Source organism: Mustela lutreola, chromosome 9 (assembly GCF_030435805.1).
Source record: "Mustela lutreola isolate mMusLut2 chromosome 9, mMusLut2.pri, whole genome shotgun sequence".
NCBI lineage: Eukaryota > Metazoa > Chordata > Mammalia > Carnivora > Mustelidae > Mustela > Mustela lutreola.
In genome coordinates, this window is record NC_081298.1 from 5,233,985 (window position 1) to 5,257,318 (window position 23,334).

General features: G+C 61.7%; 1 protein-coding gene across 2 annotated transcripts; it reads right to left on the reverse strand.

The window, feature by feature from the left end:
• Positions 1-233: 233 nt before the first annotated feature.
• RBM38 (RNA binding motif protein 38) lies at positions 234-23,072 on the reverse strand. 2 transcript variants are annotated; one of them, XM_059133182.1, is made up of 4 exons: positions 22,662-23,072; positions 21,726-21,849; positions 21,176-21,230; positions 234-435 (listed from the first exon to the last, which is right to left on the reverse strand). In XM_059133182.1, exons 1-4 carry the CDS (start codon positions 22,896-22,898, stop codon positions 336-338), a joined length of 516 nt encoding a protein of 171 aa, XP_058989165.1. In that variant the 5' UTR covers positions 22,899-23,072; the 3' UTR covers positions 234-335. The 2 variants fall into 2 exon arrangements, with proteins under 2 accessions (XP_058989165.1, XP_058989164.1); XM_059133181.1 differs by lacking the exon at positions 234-435 and adding an exon at positions 7,669-9,332 and having other exon boundaries at positions 22,662-23,046.
• Positions 23,073-23,334: the final 262 nt, after the last annotated feature.

Below are 23,334 nucleotides of genomic sequence, written 5' to 3' on the forward strand. Positions count from 1 at the left end.
GCCGCGGAAAGAACCCCTCCCCGTTAGTATCCGGAGTCCGTGCGCTCACACTTCGTTTTCTGATTTTTATGACTCAGCCGGGAGGAGCGCAGAGCTCGAGTAAGGCTGCCTGCGGTCCGGCTGCCACTCACATCAGCTCCATGTCCTTGCTCCCGGGCGCACGCCTGTCAGCAGAGTATCTTAATACGTTTATTTTAGAAACCCCCCCAACCATGTTCATTTCATAATTTAGAAAAAAAAAACAACAACTTTATTTTTAATTTCTCCAAAAATGCCCCCATCACGGGAGCGGGGAAGCCAGCAGGCGGCACCCGGAAGCAGTGGGAGACAGCAACTCACTTGTCTCTGACGCTCCGAGCTCTGGGGGCCGGGCTTGGGGAGGTTCTCCCCATCATCGACGGCCAGGCTGCTGCGCACCCCGACGCGTACTCCAGGCTGCGGGGAGAGTGGGCAGGGGAACGGGGCTGATAAGCGGAGCCGGGCACTTATCAGCCTCCGCAGGAGGCCCGGGAGGTATCTGGAGGGCCAGGTGCCCACTCCACGCCATGCCCTGCGCAGACACCCAGCCCCAGGGCGCTCTGGGCAGCTGCCCCTTCCATTCTGGCTGTGTTTGGATGGTCCCGGCCCAGGGGCTCCCAGTTTGGTGTTTCCATCTCTGGAGCACAAACACAAGTGGACTCAGCCACCAGGGCAGGGACTGCGGAGGGTCACACGCCCAAGCTGGCTGTGGGGTGAGGACGTGAAAGAATGGGGCGGGGACCTCGGGCAGGGCGCTATGTGGCCTCCAGAGGCAGGATTCTTGGGCCGGAATCCTGCCTCTGCCATGCACCAGCTTTCCTGCCTGGGCAAGTGGCGGCGTGCACCCGCCTTCCCGGCCTTGGCTTTCCCATCTGTGAACAGGGCGCAGTCAAGCTCCCCCAGGCAGCTGGGAGTGTTCGGGGAAAGGAGAGACACAAAGCCATAGGAAGTGTTCAATCCCTGTCAGTTCTCATCAGTTCTCATCAGTCCAAGGACCACCCCCATTCCCCGCCTGGGGGTGGCTGTCTCACGGGACTGCCAACACGGGTGCATGTCCACAGGCAGGATGCTGAGAGGCAGGGGGCGGGGTTTATAGGAATTAGGGTGGTCTTCTCCCCTCCAGACTCCACAGCTCGCCTAGCCTCCCTGCGGGCGTGGGGGCTGGGGGTTCCACGAGTGTCCCCCGCACGCTTTGCCTACCCCCTGCCACGCCTGCAGCGCGTGGTCTTTCATCCTTGCCATGGCCCGGGCAGGATGGCCACGGTGATTACCCCACATGCAGGTGATATAACCGTGACCCAGCCTTCACCCCAGGACAGGCAGTGGTAAGGCAGCAGCAGAGATGGGGGAGCCCCAAGCAGCTGGCCCTTTGCGCTGCGTGATAATGGCCCTGGGAGGAGGGGTGCGGGGCAGGGGGAACAGTGGGAGGCCTGGCCAAGACGTTCCACTGTAAGCTCCTAGAGGCCACAGGCCAGCAACACGGCCCTGGGGCCAGGCACACCAACCTGAGCCTGGAGCAGCCATTTCCAACCACGTCACCTTGCCCCTCCGAGCCTCAGTCTTCCCTTCTGTAAAATGGGACTAGTAACCCACTCCTTGGGGGAGGGTTCTGGCAATGAGGAAATGAGCCAGCACACGGGAGAATATCAAACCATACCTCCAGGGAGTGCTAGACCGAGAACCCCACTCGAGGGCTCCCCATGTGAAAGCACTTCGGGTCTCAAGTCCCACTTGAGCCTGACATGTCCTAGGAGGACTGTTCACCAAACTTGAATACATCAGAGAGGAAGAAGTTCAGCTGTCACCCCTGAGCCACCCCCGGGAGTCAGGGGACGAAGTTCCGTGAGCATTCCCAGCCTCAGTTTCCACATGTGTGAAATGGGCACAAAATGATAGTAGACTTAGCTCCGCGGGCTGGCGTGAAGGTGGAGAGAGGAAACAGGCTGAGTCGGTGACAGTCTTCACAAATCCCCACGTGATTGTTATTTCCTGGACGTCCAGCGTTATTGCTGGAAGAGCCCAACACAAACTACAAGTTGTCTACTACCTAAGGGACATTCTGTTTTCTTCCTTAATAACAGAAGGCTTCCTGTATCGAGGTAGCTCTACACCCAGCCGAACACCTAGCCTCCCTCGCAGCTAGGGATGCTCAAGTGACTAAGTTCTGAACAGAGGAATATTCTGGGAAGTCTCTGAAGGAAGTCTCAGCTTGAGGTACACTTTTCACATTCCTCTTCTTCCTTTTGCTGCTTGGGACTTGGAAATGAGGGCTGGAGCTACCACAGCAATTCTGTACCACGAGACAGTCTTGAGAAAGGAAGCCATGCTCTGAAATAGTATAATGGGAAGTTAGAAGGAGCATGAGTTCCTGATGACTGTGAAGTTGTCATTGAAACTCTGTACTGCCTACTTCAGATTTTTTTTTTTAAACATGGGGAAAACAACTTGTAGCTAACTAAGAAGCACTGTTATTTTGTGTTTTCCATGTATGTCACTCAATCTAATTCTAAGTAATGCAGGCCCATTGAGACTATGTATGTCCAGAGTCTTGGTTGCAAGGGACAGAAGAACAAAATGAAATAGGCTTATGGAAAAGGGGGAATTTTTTAGCTCTTATAAGAGAAAAGCCCAGGATCTAGCTGCAGGCATAGCTGGATCAAGGGGTTCCCAATGGTGTCACTAAGACCCTATTTCTTCTTAACTCCTCACCTCTACTTGCCCTTGTCCTGGCTTCCTTCTCAGGAAGTGTCTCCATAAGCTCAAATCTTCCCTCCCTTTTACCCCCTCCCTCCCAGCAGCTCCTGACTTATCTGCTCCCAGCTTGGCTTCCCAGCAGAAAGAGCTTCCTTCCCCAGACGTTCTCGTAGAAGTCCAGGACCGACTCTCATTGACCCAAACTTCGTCACATGCCTATTCCTAGGAGCCAATCACTGGGGCCAGGGAAGTAGAACATGCTGATGGTCTGAGCTATGGAGCGGAGATGGGGGCGGGGGTGGCCAGCTCCTCTAAGGAAAAACCAGAGCATGTTTGCTGAGGAAGGGGGTGGCACCTGCAGATGTCCCTAGGGATCATCTCATCTGTGCAAGCAACTGAGGAGCAGACAGGCCAGGGGCCAGGTGAGCCCCGCCGCCACTGCAAAGTAGCATGGAGGTGACGTGTGGCCCCATACCCAGCCTGTCCCTTCGGGATTATAACACCGGAGCAGGAGCAACAACCCAGCAGTCTCAGAGAAACCCTTTTCTCCTTCTCTCCTCTTTGGCCCTCAGTTTGCTCAACTGGAAAGTGGGATAATGAGGCTCCAACAAGTAAAGGAAATGCCTACCACCCCCGCGGCTGGAACCCCACCCAGCTCCCGTGGCAGCCACAGTCCCTGAAGTCCAGGGGGGCCTCTCCCCACTACAGCATCCTGCCCTGGCCTCGTGTCCCTGCCGGCTCAGACACCTACCCACAAACTGGCGGGGGATAGGGGGACCCTCTGTGCACCTGCCTCCCCCTGTGGAAAGGGGGGAAACAGGACCTGCCCGAAGGGCCCATGGGGAACAGGGAGCCGACAGATTTTCAGCACTGCCCAGGCCTGGGCACAGGGTGCATTGATCCCCATTGCGGGGTCTGTGATCACACTTGGCTGGCTGGGCAGGTGCCCTGCAAGCCACAGTTTGCTAGGGACACGACCCCAGGAAGCTCAGCACAGAGCAGGGATGTGCTGGGAGGGGACGGGCAGGGGGTCTCATGGAGCCGATCGTCGCTGTGGGCCACTGGAGCTGCATCCCACAGGGGAACACGCACCCCAAGTTATTCCCCACCCCCAAGGGTGAGGGAGGGGGTGCTTGCCCAACCCCCACCCAGCTGTGTTTGGGGCCACTCCCAGAGGCTCATCTCCCCAAGGCCAGAGGACAAGAGCAGGGGGCTAGCGGGGGCAGTCAGCAGCCTTCTGGTGAGCCAGGAGGAGGTGGAGGGTCTGTGGCGTCCCGTCCGCAGCCGCAGCCCCAGACACTTCCCCGCACTTCCCTTTCTGCTTCCAGGGCAAACCCTCACTCCCTTCTTCGGGACCTCAGCCAGCCCAACCCCCACCCTCCCACCGGCACCCTGTGAGCCACGGGGCCTGGCTCACCGCCCACGTCCCTCCTCCCAGGTGGGTCCGACCTGTGAGTCCTTCCAAACCCTGGATGTTGCTGACACACTTAACGTGGACCCCAGACCCCGGCAGCGGCTCTGGGCTTGTGGGTGTGCATGTGGGAGTGAATGTGTGCCTGTATACATGGGCACAGGGGAGTGTGCTTGCCTGTATATACATGGGTGTGTGTGTGTCCGTGTGTAGCATATAGACGTATGTGTGTGGGTGTGTGACTTGTGCAGTGCCTATCTATGTGTGCACATCTATGAGTGTGCACGTCTGTGTCGGTGTGTGTCTAGATGCGTGTCTGTAGGGATCGGGGAGAAAAGGAGAAAGTGTGTGTATGCATGCATAAGCACTCGTGTGTGTGCGCGTGCCTGGCCCTCTGGGTATGTGGGACCAGGGATGATGGGACAGATGCAGATGAGGAAGGAACTGGGGACCCTGGACCCCCTCCTTGAGCCCACGCCCCCTAGGCTGGCTGTTAGGGACACAGGCTAAGGGGACAGAGACCTACCCTTGGAGGGTGGTTGCAGCCCCTTTCTCGAAGAGGCAGAGGGAGGTGGAGGCAAGCCACACTCTCTCGGCTGGGCTGGGTGGGGCCAGGGCCCCTCCCCTCCAGGGCAGACCCCTTCCAGAATGTCCACCCCCAGGGTGACTGAGACCACTGGTGAATGGCGGTCGGCGCTGGGCCTGACCTGGGGCAGCGCAGTGGAGGTTAGCAGCTGGGGGATGGTCATTATTTACAGTCCCTGTGGCCGAGGCTGGCGGCCATGGTCACAGCCACCCAGGCTCCACAGCAGCCTGACCTGCCTTCCACTCGGCGCCGGCGACTTTGGAAACTCTCTCCCGTTTGCCACCATCCAGAGCCCTTGGGTCTGGGACCCAGAGGGTGTTTTCAAGGCCCAGAGGCCTGTCCCAGAGGCTGCCACAAGCCGATAGTGACAGGAAATGGGCTGGCAGCAAGTGGCCCTCCAGATAACCCTGACAGCACCCGCAAGCCCCTGCCGGGCCCCTAAGCCTTTATCAGCTGCAGCAAATGTCTCCCCTGAACTGGGAGCCCCACGCTGACCTCCCTGACCCCTTGCCAGTGTTTGCAAACTAAGACCCAGCAGGCCGGGAGGCGGGGGAACAGGTCCGGGTCCCTGGTAAGAAAAGCCAACACGTCTGGCAGGATCTCACCCAGCTTCACCCTGGGAACCCTGACCCTTCCTCAACCAGAGACCAGAGGTCCTGGGCCACAGAAAAAGGGGATTTGTAAATCTCCAAGTCAAAGTCACTGGAAAAGGCCCAAGGAGATCCCTTGGGGACCCCCAGGGAAGATGCAGAGAAGGCGGCCCCAAGTCCACCCCAAGCCCCCTCCCCACATCAGGGCGACCCCATCTCACTTCAAAGCCCAGGGCAGACCACATGGAGTAGCGAGTGTGTCCTGGGGTCAGATCCAGCTCTGTGCAGGCGCTCGGCTCACCATACTTCCTTCTGCCCCAGTCCACGTGGACACTGCAGTCACTGGTCTCTGTCCCGCCCTCTATTCCTCTGGCCCAGCCTCCCCCGGCTCAAGTCTGCCCTGCATGCTCCACCCTGAATGGATGGTCCCAAAACCCCTGCCAGAGGTCTCTGATCCTTGCTTATCATCAGCTGAATCAGGTTCAGAATGCTTGCAGGCTCCAGGTTCCCTGAACTCAAACTTCTGGGCTGAGAGCCGAAGGTGGGACTCAGCTGGTAGAAGCTAGAAGACTCTATAGCACGTGCAAAGGGCCTGTGGTGGGCTGTAACTGGTGTGTCCAGCCGACAGGGAGGAGGCTAGTCTGGGTCTCATAGTTCACAGTGATAGCATTGGCTTTTCCCTCTAGGACCACCAGGAGCCACAGAGGGCTCGGAGCTGGGAAACGCAGTCTCACTTACGCTGAATTCTGATCAACATATCATAATCCTAAATCCTGGTTGCACATGGAGCATGGACTGTAGGAAGACAAGGACAGAAGCAGCAAAGGGGCCATGGGGAGGATCCAGGAAAGAGTGTGGTACCTGGGTTGGGGGGCAGTTTAGCTGGCAGAAACTTCTGGACATGGAGACAAGTTAGATGTAAAGATGAGGGAGAGAGTTAAAAGGACCTGGGTTCTCTGGCTCAATCAGAGAGGGAGGTGACAGGAGATGGGGACAGATTGCAGGGTATGGGGCCCAGCTCTGCTCTGCGGGGTCAGGGGATGATAAGCCTGGTGCCTGGCATACACCTGGCCCCAAGTAGGCCAAAACCACGACTTCCAAGCCTTTGCTCCAACTGGCCCCCTCACCAGGGGCACCCATTCCATTTGCCCCTAAATTTCCAGGAGTCCCTCCATTCTGTGCAGCCCAGCTGGGGCGTCTCCCCCACCCCATCCCCTCCAGGCTCAGGGGCCTCCCCATTGACAGCATCAATCAGACCACACTGTGCTAAGTTTGCTGGGCCGTCTGTGCACCACTATCCCTCCGCAGACTGCACACCACAGCAGGACCATCCCTGGGTCCCCCAGCTTCCAGTTCCATCACTTCTCTAAACCCATCACCTGCCACTTTCTCCTCACTACCCCTTCTCCACAGCCACACTGGCCCCCTTGCTCCAAGCACCTACCCCAGGGCCTTTGCACTTGCTGCCATCTGCCTAGAACTGTCATTCTCCAACACCCTGCGATACCTCCTTCATAATGCCAATCAGTATCTAAAATGACCCCATATATATGTTTGTTAGGTCTCCCCCACTAGATTATAAACCCCAATGGGTAGCATCACGTCTGCTTGGTTTATGACTCTCCCTAGTGCTTTGCTTCTATACCAGGTACATTTCTTAAATTGAATGAATGAGTGAGTTAATCTCCTCTCCATCCTTAACACCTCCTCCGTGAGTCCCCCATGATTTCTCCAGCATGGAGCTGTGGCTCTAGCAGAGTTCTGTGAAATGCCAGGACTACCTCTGGCCTGGGCCCCCTCAGCCGCACACCGAGACTTCTCTTCCTGTGACCTTGCACCCTGCCTACCAGCACCTGTTGGGCAGCTGGCAGACACCTGTGCTGTCCCCTCGGCAGCCATTACTCAGGCTCTTCTAGAAACTCTGGCCCTTGTCTTGGGGAAGTGCCCCCCATTCCATGGGATACTGGGAGCCACCAATCACACTATGCCTGCCCCCGGCCCCAGCCATCGGTCCAAGCCATCGGTCCCAGGACGCAGCCCAGAGCACGTCACTGATGCTCAGCCCGTCAGCCCTCCCCTGCACTTGAAGCAGACTGCGGGGAGCAGGCGCCCAGGGTCGTTGGGGAGCGTCTGCTCCTTCCCTACATCAGTGGGAAGGTGGGTGGCGATGAGGTGGGCCGTGGGTGCCCCATCACTCTGGATGCCCCTAGGCTGGCGCAGGGCAGGAGCTCAAGAAACAGCCAATTACAGCCGCCGGCTCCCCAGCCCTGACATGGGCTGACCAGAGAGCAACTGGCCCACGATTACTGTGGCAGGGGTCGGGGGTGGTGTCGAAGGCCCCCACTTCGAGAGAGAAATCACAGACCCACTTTTTCTTTAAAGAAAACAAGTTTTATTTTTATAATCAGAACATTCTAATAAAAATATTATTATAATATTAGCTACCTGTATTTTCTGGGCCTTGGCTCTGTACCAGGCGTGCCGCGAAGTGCTTGCCCACGTCGGTCAGCCCCCTGAGGCCTCCCACTTCCCTGAGGTAGTCGGAAGGAATGCCCCCAGTGCCCCCGACTCTGCGGCCCGCCCTCCCCAGATGCCTCTGCCCATCTCTTCTGCCAGGCTGCCTCTTGGCTCACTCCCCTCCCCTCCCCCTCTGAGCCACGGGCCACCACACAGCCCAGGTATCCCACCCGGGAATTCCCCGATGGCCTGTTGGAAGCCCCCCCCACCCTGAACTGTGCCCCCAAGGAAGGTGGGATGTGTCTCGGCTCAGTCCCGCCGCCCAGGCTGGTGCACAGCAGGTGATAGCACAAGGGAGGGTGGATGGGCAAGGCCGTGGGGTTCTGCACTCGGAGGCTTTTGCCACTCAAACCCCCCCTTGGCCAGCATCACCTCGGGCCCCACTCTCTCCCACTCTCTGAGGCCGAGGACGGGGACAAGCGCTGAGACAATTTGCTGTCGCCTAGTGAGACCAGCCTGGAGACGCCCACCCTCCAAGGGGCTCCATGCCCTCCAGCTGGCAGACGCCTTATCACATGGAAGTACTGTCACTGTGTCCTCGGGCGGGGCCGGTGACCCAAGCGAGTTTCTCAGAGTCAAAAATAGGATCTGGATTCTTGGTGGTGGGAGTTCCGGTTGAAAAAATAGACGGACATTCTGAAATCATCTTAGTAGCAAAACATCGACGGTAAGAAAAAGAGTTGCAGCTTCGACAAAAAGGGACATTGCCAGCGGCCCTGCTGCGGCGGGGAGCCTGGGCAGGGGGCAGGCCGTGCTCTAGAAGGTGTGAATTCCGGAGGCCGGTGCCCCCTGCCCCTGCAGCTCAGGGCCCCATGGATGCACCTGCAGCTCACCCCTGCCCCCACGCCCTTGGGCGGCGCTGGACTAAGGCATCTGGAGCGGGACAGAGTCTGCACAGCCTGCCGGGCAGCTGGTCCGCAGAGGGGGCAGGTCCTGGCGGTGCTGGGGGGCGGGGAGGGGCGCGAGACACGGGAGGAAGAGCGGCGGTGGGGCGAGGTGCGGGGAGATGGGTCCCGGGTGCATCTCCGGACAGCGTTCGGTCAGCCTCGGCCCCCAAGGCCCTCCCCCAAGACGCCGCGGGGCCTGGATAGAAGGAGACGCGGCCTCCAGTCCGGCTGGGCTCAGGCGGGCGTCCCAAAGGGTCTCCGGAGGCCCCGTACGGGGCTGCGCCCCGGAGCCGCTGGCCGGCGTGGGGGTGCGGGTCCGCGGCCCCCCTCACTGCATTCGGTCGGGCTGCAGCTGCGGCGGCTGGTACTGCACGAAGGCGGCGGCGGGGGCCGCGGCCGACAGCGCCTGAGGCAGGGCGGCCGGGTAGCCGTAGCCCACGAAGCTGGCGGCCGTGGCGGGTGAGGCGGCGTACGGGTACTGGTCGAAGGTGGCCGGCGGGTACTGGGCATAGGCTGGGCTGGCTGGCGTGTACTCGATGTAGGGCGAGGACAGCGACGGGACAGGGGCGGCCGGGATCACCACACTGGGTTGCACGATGGCTTGCGGATAGATGTAGTGGGGGGTCAGCCTGTGGGGCCAAACACAGAGGGTCAGGGCGAGGAGGCAGGGCTGGGGAGGGCGGCTGCGGGGGGAGGCTGTGTTCCCCGACCCTGGTCTATTTCTCGTTTGTGAAACGGGTGCGGCCATAACCCACCTTCTCTGAACACACCAGATGGGCTCCTATCCCAGGGCCTTTGCACTGGCTGTTTCCACTGCCTGCAACGCACTTCCCGCAGCTATCCGCAGAGCTCCCCCTGCTCCACGATCCACGAGCCCTTCCCAGGCACCCCCAGCCCAACCCTATGCTCCTCACTCCTGCTATCCCCCGTAGGGCCAGCTACGAGTGGGGGGGGGGGTGGGGTGGGCAGACTTAAAAAGGATTGACAGTTTTCAGACAGTGACAGCAGAGCATCAAACCCGGTGTGGGCCTTCTGAGCACAGGTCACTGCGAGACTGCCCAGGTCACACCCCTGCACAGGTCACTGCGTGACTGCCCAGGTCACACCCCACCCCTCCACCTCCCCGCTCATCTTCCCAACATCTGCGATCTGCCAAGTGACATCATGCATGAAGTACGGGCTCTCCCCCACTCTGTCACTGGCAGCCCAGGGCCGGGCCCAGAGCAGCTCAGCAAACATGTGCTGAGCCGCTCTGTGAGCGATGCAGTAAGGACATCGATGAAGATGGGAAGGACAAGGAGAGGCCCTGGGAACGAGGCCCCAGTGCCCACGCCCTCACACGGTGACAGTCACACGGGCCCTCAGGCTGCCCTTCATGGCATCGTCTTGTTTCACAACAGAGAACAGAGCTCAGGGCTTCAGTGACCTGCCCAGGGCCCCACAGCTGAGTGGACCACAGCAGCATCTACGGGACAGGTGACAAACCAGAGGAGCCCGAGTGTCCCCTGCAGGGGAGAGAGCAGCAGCCAATGTCCCTCCAGAGCACGCCACACGTGGCGGCTGCGAGACCAGGGGCTTCGGCTCAGCCCCCCAAGGACAGAGACCAGCGTGGTCTGTCCACGCCACAACAAGCCACGTTGGACACACGCCGGTGTGGATGACCCCTGAACGCTTGCTGAGGGAAAGCCGTGAGACACACGCGGTAGGGTCCCACCAACAGACAACCTGCTTGCGAGCAAAACCCAGGGGGGAACGTGGTCAAACTGCGAGGGGCTTCACAAGGGGGCTGGGATGGCCACTGAGGGCTAAAGACAAAGCTCTGAGTTAGACAGGGCGGCCGCAGCACACGTCTGTGAATGCTTTCTCGCCTGAAGAGGGGAGCTGTTCGGGGACCCATCCTCACCAGCACAGCGCGGCTCCCAGAGGGACAAACCCTGCAGGAGGGTGAGCCACCGGCGAGGGCAGAGAGCTGGCCGGGCCCAGGGCGGCCAGGGCCGGGACCAGGACCAGTGGGGGCGGGCAGGGCACAGGGGATCTGGGAAGGAGAGGACGTCTGGCCACGCCTGCCCGGGCCTGAGAGGTCCCCAGCTCCGACCTCAGGCACCCTTACTGCTGCCATTTGCCGTGCTAGACCTGCGGTGGTCACCGGTGCAACATGCCCCTGCGGTGGTCACCGGTGCAACATGCCCCTGCGGTGGTCACCGCAGCAACATGCCCCTGCTGGTTACAGGCTGCCCCCCCCCACCACGCCCCAGCTGCTGCAGTGTTCCCAAGGAGCCCTGGGCAGATTCCCCCAGGAACCCCACACTCTTGCTCAGGACCAAAGTGCCCACTGCCCCTGCCCCAGGAGCCTCTGCCAACCGCCTCCGTCCTCCCCCACATAAACAAGAGGCTTGAACAGAGCCAGGCTAAGGTTCAAATCCCACTTGGCATCCCAAGTAGTACAACGGCTTTCTCCCGTGTCTGCTCGGGACAGGGATATGGCAGTGAGCAGAGTGCACAGCCCCCGGACCCCTAGAGCTTGGATTCCAGGACGGGGACAGACACACCAACAATCCAACCCATGAACTGGAGCAGGACTGCAGGGAGTGGGCAGGGAAGGCCTCCCGGAGGAGGCAGCAACTGCACTGAGCCCAGAGGACAAGACAGAGCTAGCCGCGGGGAAGAGCTTTCCAGGCAAAAGGAACAGAAAGGAAAAGGAAGTGCGTGCACTGGAGGACCAGGACAAGGGCGGCAGGCTGTCTGTCCACTTGAGACCAGATCCCCAAACCCCTCGGCCCTCCACGCCTCCGCCCCGCCCCAGCTGCACGCGCCCTGCGGTGTCGTCAATGTTCAAGGCCATCCCTACCTGGGCCCGTACCTGCCACTGCCTCCCCTGGAGCCCTCATCCCAGGGGTGTCCTCTGACCCCACCCGAGGCTGGCTCCATTCCCTCACCTCCCCTGCATCTCAGCTGAGCCACGGGGAGGGTTCTGCCCCGGCGCCTAGCTCCGGAGAGTACCGGGCACCCGTGCTGCTCGAACGACCTGTGGGACCAGTGTCCCCGCTGAGAAACACGAGGGGCTCTGCGGTCGGGACGCCTCTCAGGAAAGGGGCCAACTACAGATATGAGGAAGCGTGTCTTGGTGCAGCGCCCACTGGAACGTCCCTGGCCCCATCGGTGCCCCCATCCGGCTTCAGAAGCCTCAGGAACATTCCTGAACTGGCAGCTGCGGAAGCATGAAGCCCAAAACTTCTCCAAACATGGGCAGGGATGCCCCTGCCTGAGACACCCAAATGTTTAATAAAACATTGATAACACACCCAAATGTTTGATAAAAACATGGATCCCCTGCAGACCGAGAAGTCAGATAGGGTCTGGGAATCTGCACTGGACAGGCCCCCCAAGGATTCAGATATACAACCACACGCCAGACACACTGCCTAGACCCGGGCTGTGCTGTCCACAGCAGGACGCAGGGCTTTAAAAATGACAGATTTGTGGTCATATCCCAGCCCCTACCCCCGGGGCCAGCCAGCGGAGGCAGTGGCCACACTTAACAAGGTTCTACACTCTCCCCTGCCAGGACCCGACCTCTGTCCTGAACACACCGACGTGGTGTGAGCCAGTATGTTTTAGGTCGGGGAGGAAGAGAACCCCCCATTTGCGGACACATCAGGAGACCGCACCTCTGCAGCATTCACCTGCTCCCTGGGGTGCCGCACCCCCCAGCCCTCTGCGACAAGCCTGAGATAACTTACAAAGCAGGAGCGTCACCCCATTCCCAGAGACGGACGGTGAGGCTCAGAGAGGCCTGGATGGCACCGTCACACGGCCAGGGAGCGGCAAAGTGGGGCTGGCCTCCTTGTCCATACACTGCCTGAGACCTGTGCCCGCAAGGATGGGCGCTGGCTGGAGCCTGTGACCCTGGGCTCACCTCAGGGGCCAGCCCAGGTCTCCAGGAAGCCACCCAGATGGCAGATTGCAGAGCAGCCCCAGTCCACGACCCGGCAGCCCCCGGTGACTCTGTCCCTGCTGAGGAGCTCAGTGTATCCAGAGACTGGACCCTGGACAGTGTGTGCACCCCAGACTCAGATCCAAAGGAAAAGAAGGAATGGCGGCAGGTCCTGCTGCACAGTGAGGCCAGGAAAGATGATGGCGCTGGGTGAGTCGAGCAGAAGGGGCCGCAGAGTAACCTCCCGCCCCCCTCCCAGGCAGGGAACGGGCCCCACGCCATCTCCCTCCTGCACGATGGCCCCCACAGCTCTGCCTCTGGGGACTTAACAGAGGTTGGCCTCAGGGCCCGCTGTGAGACCCGGGACCCTCCACCAGAACACCAGATCTCAGCCCAGGCGACTCTGCCCCTCAAGGGACACCAGGCCATACCCAGAACATTTCTGTGGTCCCTCAGATGGGTGGAGCCCAAGGAGGCCACCGGCTCCCCACCAGGCACAGGACAGCCCAGCTCAGAGAATCCTCTGGCATCACAGCTCCTCCCATGTGGAAAGAGCCTGCCAGACGAACTACAAAGCCAAGGGCAGATACGAGGCTCTTCGGTGCTTTCACGACCAGATGCCCTCGCCCGGGGCTGGGAAGGAGGCCAGGTGGGCATGGGCAGAGCTGGAGGGGTGGCGCCCACGCACAGGCGAGCGAGTGGCATACACGCACACAGGGGACCCCCGGGCTCTCGGGTGAGAGAGAACACCCAGCCAAACCACCTGTCTAAGGACAGCCCCACACCCTCCCCGGGCCACGCGGCAGCAGGGGGAGGCCGTGGCCCTAGCGCACTGGGGACAGGGTGGATGTGCCCAGCAGGTTCCTCGCTGCTCCCACTATTCCCCAGAGAGATCAGGACGCCGCCGGCCTCCACATTCCTGATCTGCTCTAAAAAGGGCACGGCCCTCACAACACTCCGTGCTGACCGAGGCTGGTCCGCCGGGCCTGCCCACTCTCCCTCCGCCACAGCCCTGTTCCACCGCATCCACCCAGCCTCCTCACTCCCACCCCCGGTCCCCAAATTCTCCCTATTCTCCACGCTAGCGCACCCACCCCCCAACCACATCTCTCCAGGTCGAGCCTCCATCCACCACAACACACCGCAGTCCCCACCCCAATCTAGTGGCCAGAGGATCATCTTAAAAACATCCAAGAGGGCGCCTGGGAGGCTCAGTGCGTTAAGCCGCTGCCTTCGGCTCAGGTCATGATTTCAGGGTCCTGGGATCGAGCCCCGCATCGGGCTCTCTGCTCAGCAGGGAGCCTGCTTCCCCCTTCTCTCTCTGCCTGCCTCTCTGCCTACTTGTGATCTCTTTCTCACTGTCAAATAAATAAATAAAATCTTAAAAAAAAAAAAAAAAATCCAAGAGACCACCAGGTCACCGCCAGGACCAGACCTCTCCTGTGACCTCCACACCGCCCAGAACCAAACTGCTCCCCCACAGCTTCCCACACAACCAGGCCTCAAGTTTCCCCAACTTATCTCCACTCACTGTCCCCACTCACACCAGACTCAAGGAGCGCCTCTACCACAGGACCTTGGCACCTGCTACTGCCTCTGCTTGCAGACATCTTCCCACAGCTAAAACCTCATCTCCTCAGAGGCCTTCCCTGACCAACCCCCAAGGCCAATGCCAGCACACCCCACCCACCACCAGTTTTATTTCCTTCTCACGACCTGAAACCTCCTGGTCATTTTCTTTCTGTTCTCCTGTTTCCTCCACAAAAACAAAACCAAAGCCCTATGAGGGAAGGCGCTTGGGCTGACTGCTGGGTTCCAAGCACACAGCACATCATCTGTCAAGGGCTGAGGGCCCCACGCAGGCCCCAGGATGGCTGGCACCCAGGTGGCAGAGAAGCCTCCCCCAAGGTTGCCAACGGTTTCCTGGGCCAGCAGTTGAAGCTCCTCTGAAGGCTCTAGAAGCAGCCCAGCCTGCAGCAGCTCTGCTCAGCAAGTCACAGGTGGGTGAGGGGGGGAGGCTGAACCTGCTGGCTCAATTCAAGGCTGGCTTTGGTGTTTGCCAGGTGCCTGGCAGCCCCAGCACTGCCTCTGTGGGGATGGGACCGCCCTGAGGCTTCGATGCTCTGTGCACCCCGGAGAGCCTGGCAGCACCAGAGACCCAAGCACACAGCACATCATCTGTCAAGGGCTGAGGGCCCCGGGCTTGAGGGAGGGCAAGGAAGAGCCCCCAAGCCAGCCAAGGCACACAGATCTCTGTGTCCCAGCCGCCCCGGCCCAGCCCCAGGAGAGCAGCCTTGGAGCCCTGGAGGGGGAACTGGTCCAGGCAGCAGCAGGGTTCCTCCTGCCAGGTACCATGACGACCTGTGGGACTGGACCCTTGCGGCCCCAGTGCAGGCCACCGGGGAGCCGTGATGTTAGCCAGGACCCAAGGTGCCCATGTTAACCACACAGCACCCCCACTGACTTGGCCCAGTGGAAGCCCAGGGGTCCAGACGCAAGAACCCGGACTCTGGATCTGTTTCCCCTTCTGTCAGCCAAGAGTGCCACTGAGCCCAGAGCACCCAGTGGGTCCCTGGAGGTCCCTTAAGAAGGCAGAGGTCTCGGGGCTCTGAGCCGCAGGGCCGGCGAGCTCCCAGATAGACGGGGTGCTGACACGGCCAAGGGCAGCCAGCACCCAGGGCCCAGACAACCGGCCACACTCTTCGCACACTCAGAGCAAAACTCAGCCAGAAGGAATCGCTGCAACCCTAGAGGCTTCCATTTCTGAATGCAAAGCCACCCCCAAAATAAAACAGGCAAATGAGCCCATTTCACTTTTTTCTGCTCCCTAGAGGTTTTGGCCTGCTGTATTGGGACACCAAGGCAGCCGCTGGGGGTGCGGTGCAAGGCTTTGGACGCAGGGAGGGGCCTCGAGCCGGGCGACAGCACCGCAGGAAACAGGCCCTGCACCCGGGAATCCCCGTAGGGGGACGTGAAGGCTCCCGGGGCCACCCGCCAGCAGGCAAGGGGTGGGGGTAGCGGGCACAAGGCAGGTAAGATGTACAGTCGTGGGACAGCACCAGGCCTGGGCGCGGCATCTCCATCCCAACATGTCCGAACCCGAATTCCCACTGTTCCCCCAAACCGTCCCCCACACCTGCCTCCCCTTCCCGAAGGTCGATCCAACCTCCGCTTGTTCAGCGCAAAGCTCTGGAATCATCCCGGGCTCCTTTCACACATTCTTTAAAATGTACCCAGAATCCCACAGCTGCTCACCCCAGCATCGGAGCCAGCAGCCACTATGGCCTTGCACGGGGACTGCCATGGGGATGGCCGTGGGGACGGCCAGAGCCTCCCTGCTGGCCTCGGCAGTGAGGGCCCGCCCAGCAGCCAAGGGATGCTCTCGAGACACGAGGCCCTCATCCCCCTGGCTCACCTCCATCCCACATCAGTCAGAATAAAATCTAAACGCGCCCCTGGGCCCCCCACTCCCCACTTCCTCCTGCTGCTCCTGCTGGCACTCCAGCCCAGCTGCTCTCCCCCCACGGTGCCTCCTGCCACCTGGGCTCCCTGCGCACGCCCCTCTGCACCCCTCACAGGGCACAGCTCCCCCTCGTCCCCAGCCCTGGCCTGCAGCAAAGGAAGCAGGCACCTGCGGACCGACCCGGCTGAGTGAAAGCCCTCCAGCCTCCTCCCCCCCCGACACAGGAGGCAGTGGGAGCCTGATGGCAGACGTCCCCCCACGACCCCGCAGAGCCCTCATCCTGCCCACATGGAGACGGGGAAGCTAAGGAGAAGTCATGGCCCAAGGCGAGGCACACAGGAGTCGTGAAAGGACCTCCAGCCTCCTGGGTTGGGGCTCGGGTCTCCGCAGCAGGGAGCCTGGGAACACTCCCCGGTCCCCCCTCACCCGCCCCAGGGCACACCCACGCAGTGGCCGGCAGAAGGCCCTCCCAGCCGGGGCAGTGGGCCGGAGCGAGGAGCTCCTCCTCCCCAGGAACCCCAGGGCCGCCCGGAGGCTGGTTTCTGTTACAGCCACCGCCGCCGGGGGACAAACAACAGGTGTGCACGGGCGGCCCACGGGGAGGGCCACACGCCGGCCCACGCCTCGCTCCAGTGGGTGCCAAACAGGAAGCTTACAGTGTGGGGAGCAGGGCCACCCCAGGCACCCTGAAAGTAAAAACAAGCCGGGTGACGCCACAGCAGGCACCAGCTTCCTCCCAGGCCCCAAGGCCTCCGGCTCTGACCTCACTTCCTGCCGTGACCCCCAAGATGGTAACCACCCCCCACCCCACAAGGCTTTGCCACTCACTCCCCCACCACCCGACGCGCCTTATTTACTTTGGATGTGAAACAATGGTAGAACCCCAAGAAGCTGCAACAACAGTCAGGGAGGTCCTGTAGGCCCTCCTCCGGTGTCCCCCAGGGGTGACAGCTACCACCACCCAACGTGTTACCAACACCAGGAGCCTGATGCTGGCTGGCGGCTCTTAGCTAAGCTGGAGGCCCTGGTCAGATGTCAGCCCTTTTTGGCATGTCTGTCCGGGACACTCCGTCACCAGCCCAGATGGCCCGCCCATTGTGACAAGCACCAGGCAGAACCACCGCACACGAGGACCTCCCCCCAACCCAGGGTTGCTCCCCCCAACACCACTGCTGGACCCTCACGGGCACAGAAGAGTCCTTAATGGTCTGGTGTCCCCGCAGGAAGGCAAGCACCCTGAGGCGGGGAACCAACTGTGTCTGTCTTCTGTCAAGTATCCCGGGCCCAGGGCCTGGCATCCAGCACACTGAAGGCCTGACGAAGGACAGATGGACTCTGAGCCCTGTGTGCGCCACGCTTCTGAGGACATGGCCATCTTCCTGTCCATCCCCACACCCCCTCCCACCCTGGTGACCTGGGGACTGGGCACAGACTCCTCAGCGCACACACGCCTGTGGCCTAGTGACGGCGAGGGCAGTGGGGGCCTCCCAGGGGGACTGGACGCTCTCAAAGTCAGGGCACATCCCGTCTGAAGAGGATTCTGTGACGCTCGTCTGTCCTGGGGTGTCTGGTTCTGGTTTGTCCAAAAGCGGCCCAGATGGAGGTGTAGGAACCTCATGGAAGGAGGGAGGGTGCTAGAGCCTCCCAGCCGCACACAGCAGAGCTCAGGCAAGTTTCTCCCCGCCCAGCTCACCCAGAGCCTCCACAGGCAGCTAGGTCAGCAGGCCTTGTCAGGGCGCTGCCGCAAGATGGGTCCCTGAAAAATCCCAAATCTTACTGCGTGGTACCTGCATCCTGGGCCCCAGTATGAGCTCGAGCACACCCTGGGATCCCTGCTCCAGCACACAGCGACCCAGCTATCTGGGACCTGGGGCTTGGCCGCCCCCACAATCCCCTGGCACGGAGCGGGGCTTGTGGTGAAGGGGCACGAAGGCCACAGCAAGGCCCCTTAACAACAGGGGCGGGGGCTGTGCCCAGAAAAGCAGCTGGCTCTTCAAGCATAGCCCAAGGAGAGGCTCCAAGTGCAGCCAGGCCCGAGACAAATCTCAGATCCTGGCAGGCCTCGGGCCCAGGCCCGGACACATACCCTTTGACACCAGGAGGTCCCTTCCAGGACAGACCCAAAACTGCCCCCAACACGTGCCCTCTTCAAACAGCTCCGAACTTTCCTGCCTGTGGGCTGCGGACTGTCCCACCCGGGCAGCGAAGAGACGCTCAGCTGGGTGGCCTGTGGCCTCAGTCGTGTCCTCCCGTGATGTAGTCACTTGTCACCTGCCAAGAAAAAACCCTCCCAACCTCAAACCTTCACCCCTCAGTTACAGGACACGGAGTGCCAGGAAGGTCCTGAAAACTCCAATCTGCTTTAAAAAACACAGGGCGGGGGAAAAAGCTTTAACACGTAAGAAGTTCTCAGGGCGATCTTCAGAGCTGACGTTTAGGACCCAACAGGCCAAAAGGCTCGTGCCGCAGCCTTGCCCGAAAGCGGGGCTGTGGAATCTCTGTAACTGTCTACGCCGCAGCCTCGGAGCCAGGAAGCCTGCGGGAAGTTCAGCCAGGCAGGAGAGGGGTTAACTGCTTTCAAAAGCCCGAGCTGCCCGGCTCCGGCTCCCACCGTGTCCTCGGCCAGCGGCAGGCCAGGCCTCCCTGCCAGCCCCAGCGCCCACTGCTGAGTCAGGCCGGCCGCGCTCCCGCCCGATTGTTCTCGTTCGCAAAGACAAAAGACAAAAGGGACGCTGATGGCCCAACTCTCCGGACTGAGGGGCACTGTGGGGGGTAGGGGGGACAGCTGACCCCGGGCAGCCCCGCCCCACCTCTCTGGGGACAGCACCCCTAGGGGCCCCTCCCACCACCCCAGAGCCCAGCAGGGCCTGGTGGGAGGGCGGCGTGACCCTGAGAGGCTTCGGTCCACCAGCCGCTGGAAACGAAGAGCTGGACGGTCCCTCTGACCCCTTGTCCCTGTTTGGGTCTCCGCCCCCTGGCAACCGGCAAATAGAGCTGATGGCCTCCTCATGTCACGGGTGTCAGATGCCAGCCAGAGATTCAGTTACCAAACACTGTCACCTGAAGTCAGGAACGCACAGCAGTAAGATCCATGCTGACCCCCACTACCCTCGTGTGCATGGCATGCAAGGGGCCCTGAGGGGAAAGGCTGGGGCACCCTTCCCAGCCGCCTGCCCCAGAGAGTGGCAGGGCAGACTGTGGGTTCGGAGCCAGCCAGCCTGGTTTCAGATCGTGTCACTCAGGTCACCCTGGCAGACCATGAACCTCTGCCTCAGTTTCCTCATCGAGCAAGTGAGGATAACATCGGTTCTGACCTCAGAGGGCTGTTGTGAGGACAGGAGGGAGTGGGGGCCAGGGGCACCGAGCACCCAGCCCCAGCGGCTGGCACTGCGGGGAGGGCTTATCATTTCCATCCGGGAAACAACAGATGAGGCACCATCACCGGCCGAGTGGCCCGGCTGGACCGTGTCGGAGCCTAGACTGGAACTCCGTAGGCTCCAGAGGCTGAGTCTTGATGGTTATTGGAATCTTAGAGCAGCTGTAATGGATCAGAAAAGAGCTTGAACTTGAGAGGGGAAGGCACTGCTTCATCTGAAGCAAGACGGAGCCGCAGATGCTCCCGGCCTGTGCCCTGAGCTTCGTGCACCTGGCCGCCCCCTCCAGCTCCAGTCCCAGCCGCGTGGGATGGACCTGGGGAACAGAGCCAAGGCTATGGAAATTGAAGAACGCCCTCCCCGTGTGACCTGAATCCCAAAGAGGATGGACTAGGGTGATGGCAGGTGTCCCCAGATACCTTCCAAGACAGCTCCAGGCGCTGAAGCAGATCCCAGGGCAAGAAGGAAACCCAGAACCACCTGCTCCCGGCCGCCCCCGGGCTCCCTCCCGGAGAACAGACCAAGAGCCGAGCTCCCACACACGCCAATCCACGTCAAGGCCACCACGCAGAAACAGATGTTGCCTGTCTGGGCAAGCACCCCCAAGTCGCCCCCGAAGGGAGGTGACAGAGCAAGTCCTCGGCCATCTGTCTGACCTGCGCAGTCCACCCGAGCCCAGCTCCCACCCTTGCCCGGGAGCCAGGCCACCCCTGAGCTTGGCCTTCCTAGGGCAGACGCAGACACACACTCACACAACGTGAAGCACAAAACCCAAGGCCAGAATCTGGTCTCTGAGAGCTTAGGAAGTGCTGACACCCTACAATGGGCCAACTGTCTGGTAACGGCCCTTGCCACCCTCATCAACCTGCTCCTGGCCCTGGGGCACACGGCCGACATCAATCACGGGGCTGGGAAGTCACACCACAGGGCAGACTCCTTTGTGGCCCTGAAGTGCGTGTGCCCTTCCCCAAGCAGCTGCAGAGACTCAGTAGAAGTTCAAAAAAAAAAAAAAAAAAAAAAAAAAAGTGAGGAGCGAGTGGGATGGGCCACACCAAAGCACAGCGGACAAAAGATCCACAGGCCCGGCCCCCTTGGGCTGGACATCTGGCCTGGGGCCTGTCTCACCTGCTGCAGCCCTCCTAGGCACCAGACCCTGGGAGGCAGAGACCTGCTGCCACCATCTGTCAGGCACCAGAGCAGGTCACCAGGCCCCCTGAGGAGAGCCCAGTCGCCAGCCCCACAGAACGTGGGCCATGTTTCTGGAGTGCTCCTGTGCCCCCGCCGGGCCCAGCCAGAAGCTCTCCACCCACAGGACTCAGAGATGCCGCTACCGTCCGTTTCCCAGGGAGGAAACTGAGGCACAGATGGCTGCGTAAGCCACTAGAGGCCACACACCTAGCAAGGGGGAAGCCAGGACTGGAGACTAGGCTGGCAGGCTCCTGTGCCCACGCACTGTGGCCTCCGTCAGGGAGTGGAGAAGCACTGTCTGCCTTCTCTTAGTTCTCCCAGCCTACCACGCCCTGCCCGCCCTCAAAACACAATCCCGTTTCTGGGAATCAGAGAAAGTGTGGAGGCGAACAGCACAATCAACGCTGTGGGGCCAGCAGCCCCGGGGAGAAAAAACACCCCTGGACCGAGGGGCGCCCGTGGCCTGCTCCGGGTGGTCTGCCAACCCTGCCCCCAGCAGCCACATCCACTCACCCGTAAGTCCGCTGTATCAAGGTGGGGTGAAGCTGCTGTACACCAATGGCAAAGCCTAAATAAAATGAGACAGCAGCAGTCAGGGGCTCGGCCTCAGCCCAGGGAGCAGGAGCACACAGCTGTACTCCCTGCCCCCAGCCCCAACAAAAGGGACCCATAATGGGCTTCCTCTACACTCCCAGGCCACCATCCCACCAAGCCCAAAGCGCCCTGCCCAAGCCAGACAGGGTGGCAGCAGCCTCTGGCAGTCGGTCCTCCCACTCTCCAGCCCCGGGAACCACCTTCCTCCCGTCCTCCAAGACAGCTGAGGACTGGGTGACGTGCCCTCCTCACCCTGCCCCACGCCTAGGGTGCCTCCCATGCCCCTAGACCAAGGTGTCCAGCTCCCAAGCTGGGGGAGGACGGCCTCGTGACGGTTCTGCAAGCACATGATAGCAGACAGCCACTCCTGGAGCAGGGCCGCGGAGGGGGGCCGTTTCCACCCCACAGATACCAACACTGAATATAGCAATCAAGGCGAGCTGGGGAAGGAAAACACAGGCTCTCTCACCCGTCTGGAGGCTCCTCGGTTTGGCACCCAGATAGGCCAGGTTCACGTTGGCCTTGCGGCCGTCAATGTTGGGATTAGGGTCTTTGCAAGCTCTCTCAGCTGCTGCCCGGTCCGCCATGGTCACCTGGAGGAGCACAGACGGTTCAGGGGCTTCCCTTACTGGGTGGGAGGAGCGAAGGGTTCTGCTCCCGAAAGAGGCGCTCACTTCCCCCTCTGCGGGGGTGGGGGTGGGGGACAGTGACCCAGAACCTCTGGCCCCATCCCCACTGGCCTCCCACCCTGGGGCCCTCCCGCTGAGGCGCCCCTGGAGTCCAGCTCCTCCCTCCAAGTTCACGCGCTGGGAAACCCAGCCTTCAAGGACAGAAAGGATGCCCAGGGGAAACAGGGCACCCTCCCCCGCCCCAGGGAAGGCAGCGGCCCCAGCCCTTTCTGCCCGCCTGCCCGTGGGGGGGTGGTGCGAGCGTCCTCATGGGAGAGGCTGGGGGCTGCTACTTAGAAGGGAAGGAGGAGACAATTCTTCAGGCCCTTTTTTACTTAAACTGATGTTTCTTTGGGGGCGGTTAAGGGAGCTTTTGTAAAATACTGGAGAGGGGGTACTAAAGGCCTCCAAAGCGCCCTGAGGAGAAGCCTCGGCTCCTGCTTGCTTGTTGCTCCAGGAGATCCTGGCAGCAGCCAACTGTCCCCAAAACCTCTCCGTAAACTCAGAAGTACTAACTGAACTCAGCGGCTCTGCCTTTTAAACCGGGAGCGGGGTGGGGGAGGGAGCCGGGGCCAGGTAGCGGCGGCGCGACCGGCTGGAGCGTGAACCTCCGCCCCCGAGCCCAGGAGGGGGCGGCAGGTGCCGGGGCGGCTGGGCGTGCGCCCGCCGGTTGACTCAGCGCCCCCCGGCGCGGTAAGTGCGGGACGGAGTGCGCGCCCGGCCGCGGGGCCACTTACGAAGCCGTAGCCGCGGGACTTGCCCGTCTGACGGTCGGTGATGACCACGGCCTCCTCGATGTCCCCGAAGCCCTCGAAGTACTTCCTGAGCGAGGCGTCGGTGGTGTGGTAGGGCAGGCCGCCCACGAAGATCTTGGTGAACGTGGTGTCCTTCTGCGAGCCGTGCATGGCGCCGGGGGCGGCCGGGGGCCGCGGGAAGCCCGCGCTCGGAGCGCACGGCGCGGGCTGCAGCAGCATGGGGGGGGCCGCCCCGCCGCCTACAGACCCGGGCCGCGCGGCGCTGGGCTCATGGGCGGCGGCGGGGAGCGAGCAGGGCAGCACCGGCGCCGGTCCAGCCGCCGGGCCCGTCCACTCGCGGGCCGCTCGCGCCGTGCGCGCCTCGCTGCGCTGCGCTGCGCTCTGGCCGGCGCTGCGGGCACTCTGCGCCCCGGCGCCCGCCCCCGGGCTTTGTAAGCGGCCCCGCCCCCAGCCAGCCTATGCCCCGCCCCCAAGCCGCGGCCCCGCCCCGCCACGGGCGCGCAGGGGCCGCCGGGAAGCGTAGTCCCGGCCCCGCCCCGCCCCGCCTCGCCTCGCCACGCCTCGCCTCGCCTCGCCCCGCGGGCCCGGGAAACCCTGGGGCGGGGCGGGGGAGCGGCGGGCCGACTCCACTGTCCCTCCGCAAGAGGGGCGGTCC

Excerpts from the sequence above, each read along its gene's own strand:
- RBM38 (XM_059133181.1), bottom strand. The coding sequence starts at position 22,898 with ATGCTGCTGCAGCCCGCGCCGTGCGCTCCGAGCGCGGGCTTCCCGCGG. Across the intron at positions 21,231-21,725 it reads ACCGAGGAGCCTCCAGACGG|GCTTTGCCATTGGTGTACAG; the intron begins GTGAGAGAGCCT and ends CATTTTATTTAG. Across the intron at positions 9,333-21,175 it reads TTGATACAGCGGACTTACGG|GCTGACCCCCCACTACATCT; the intron begins GTGAGTGGATGT and ends TTGGCCCCACAG.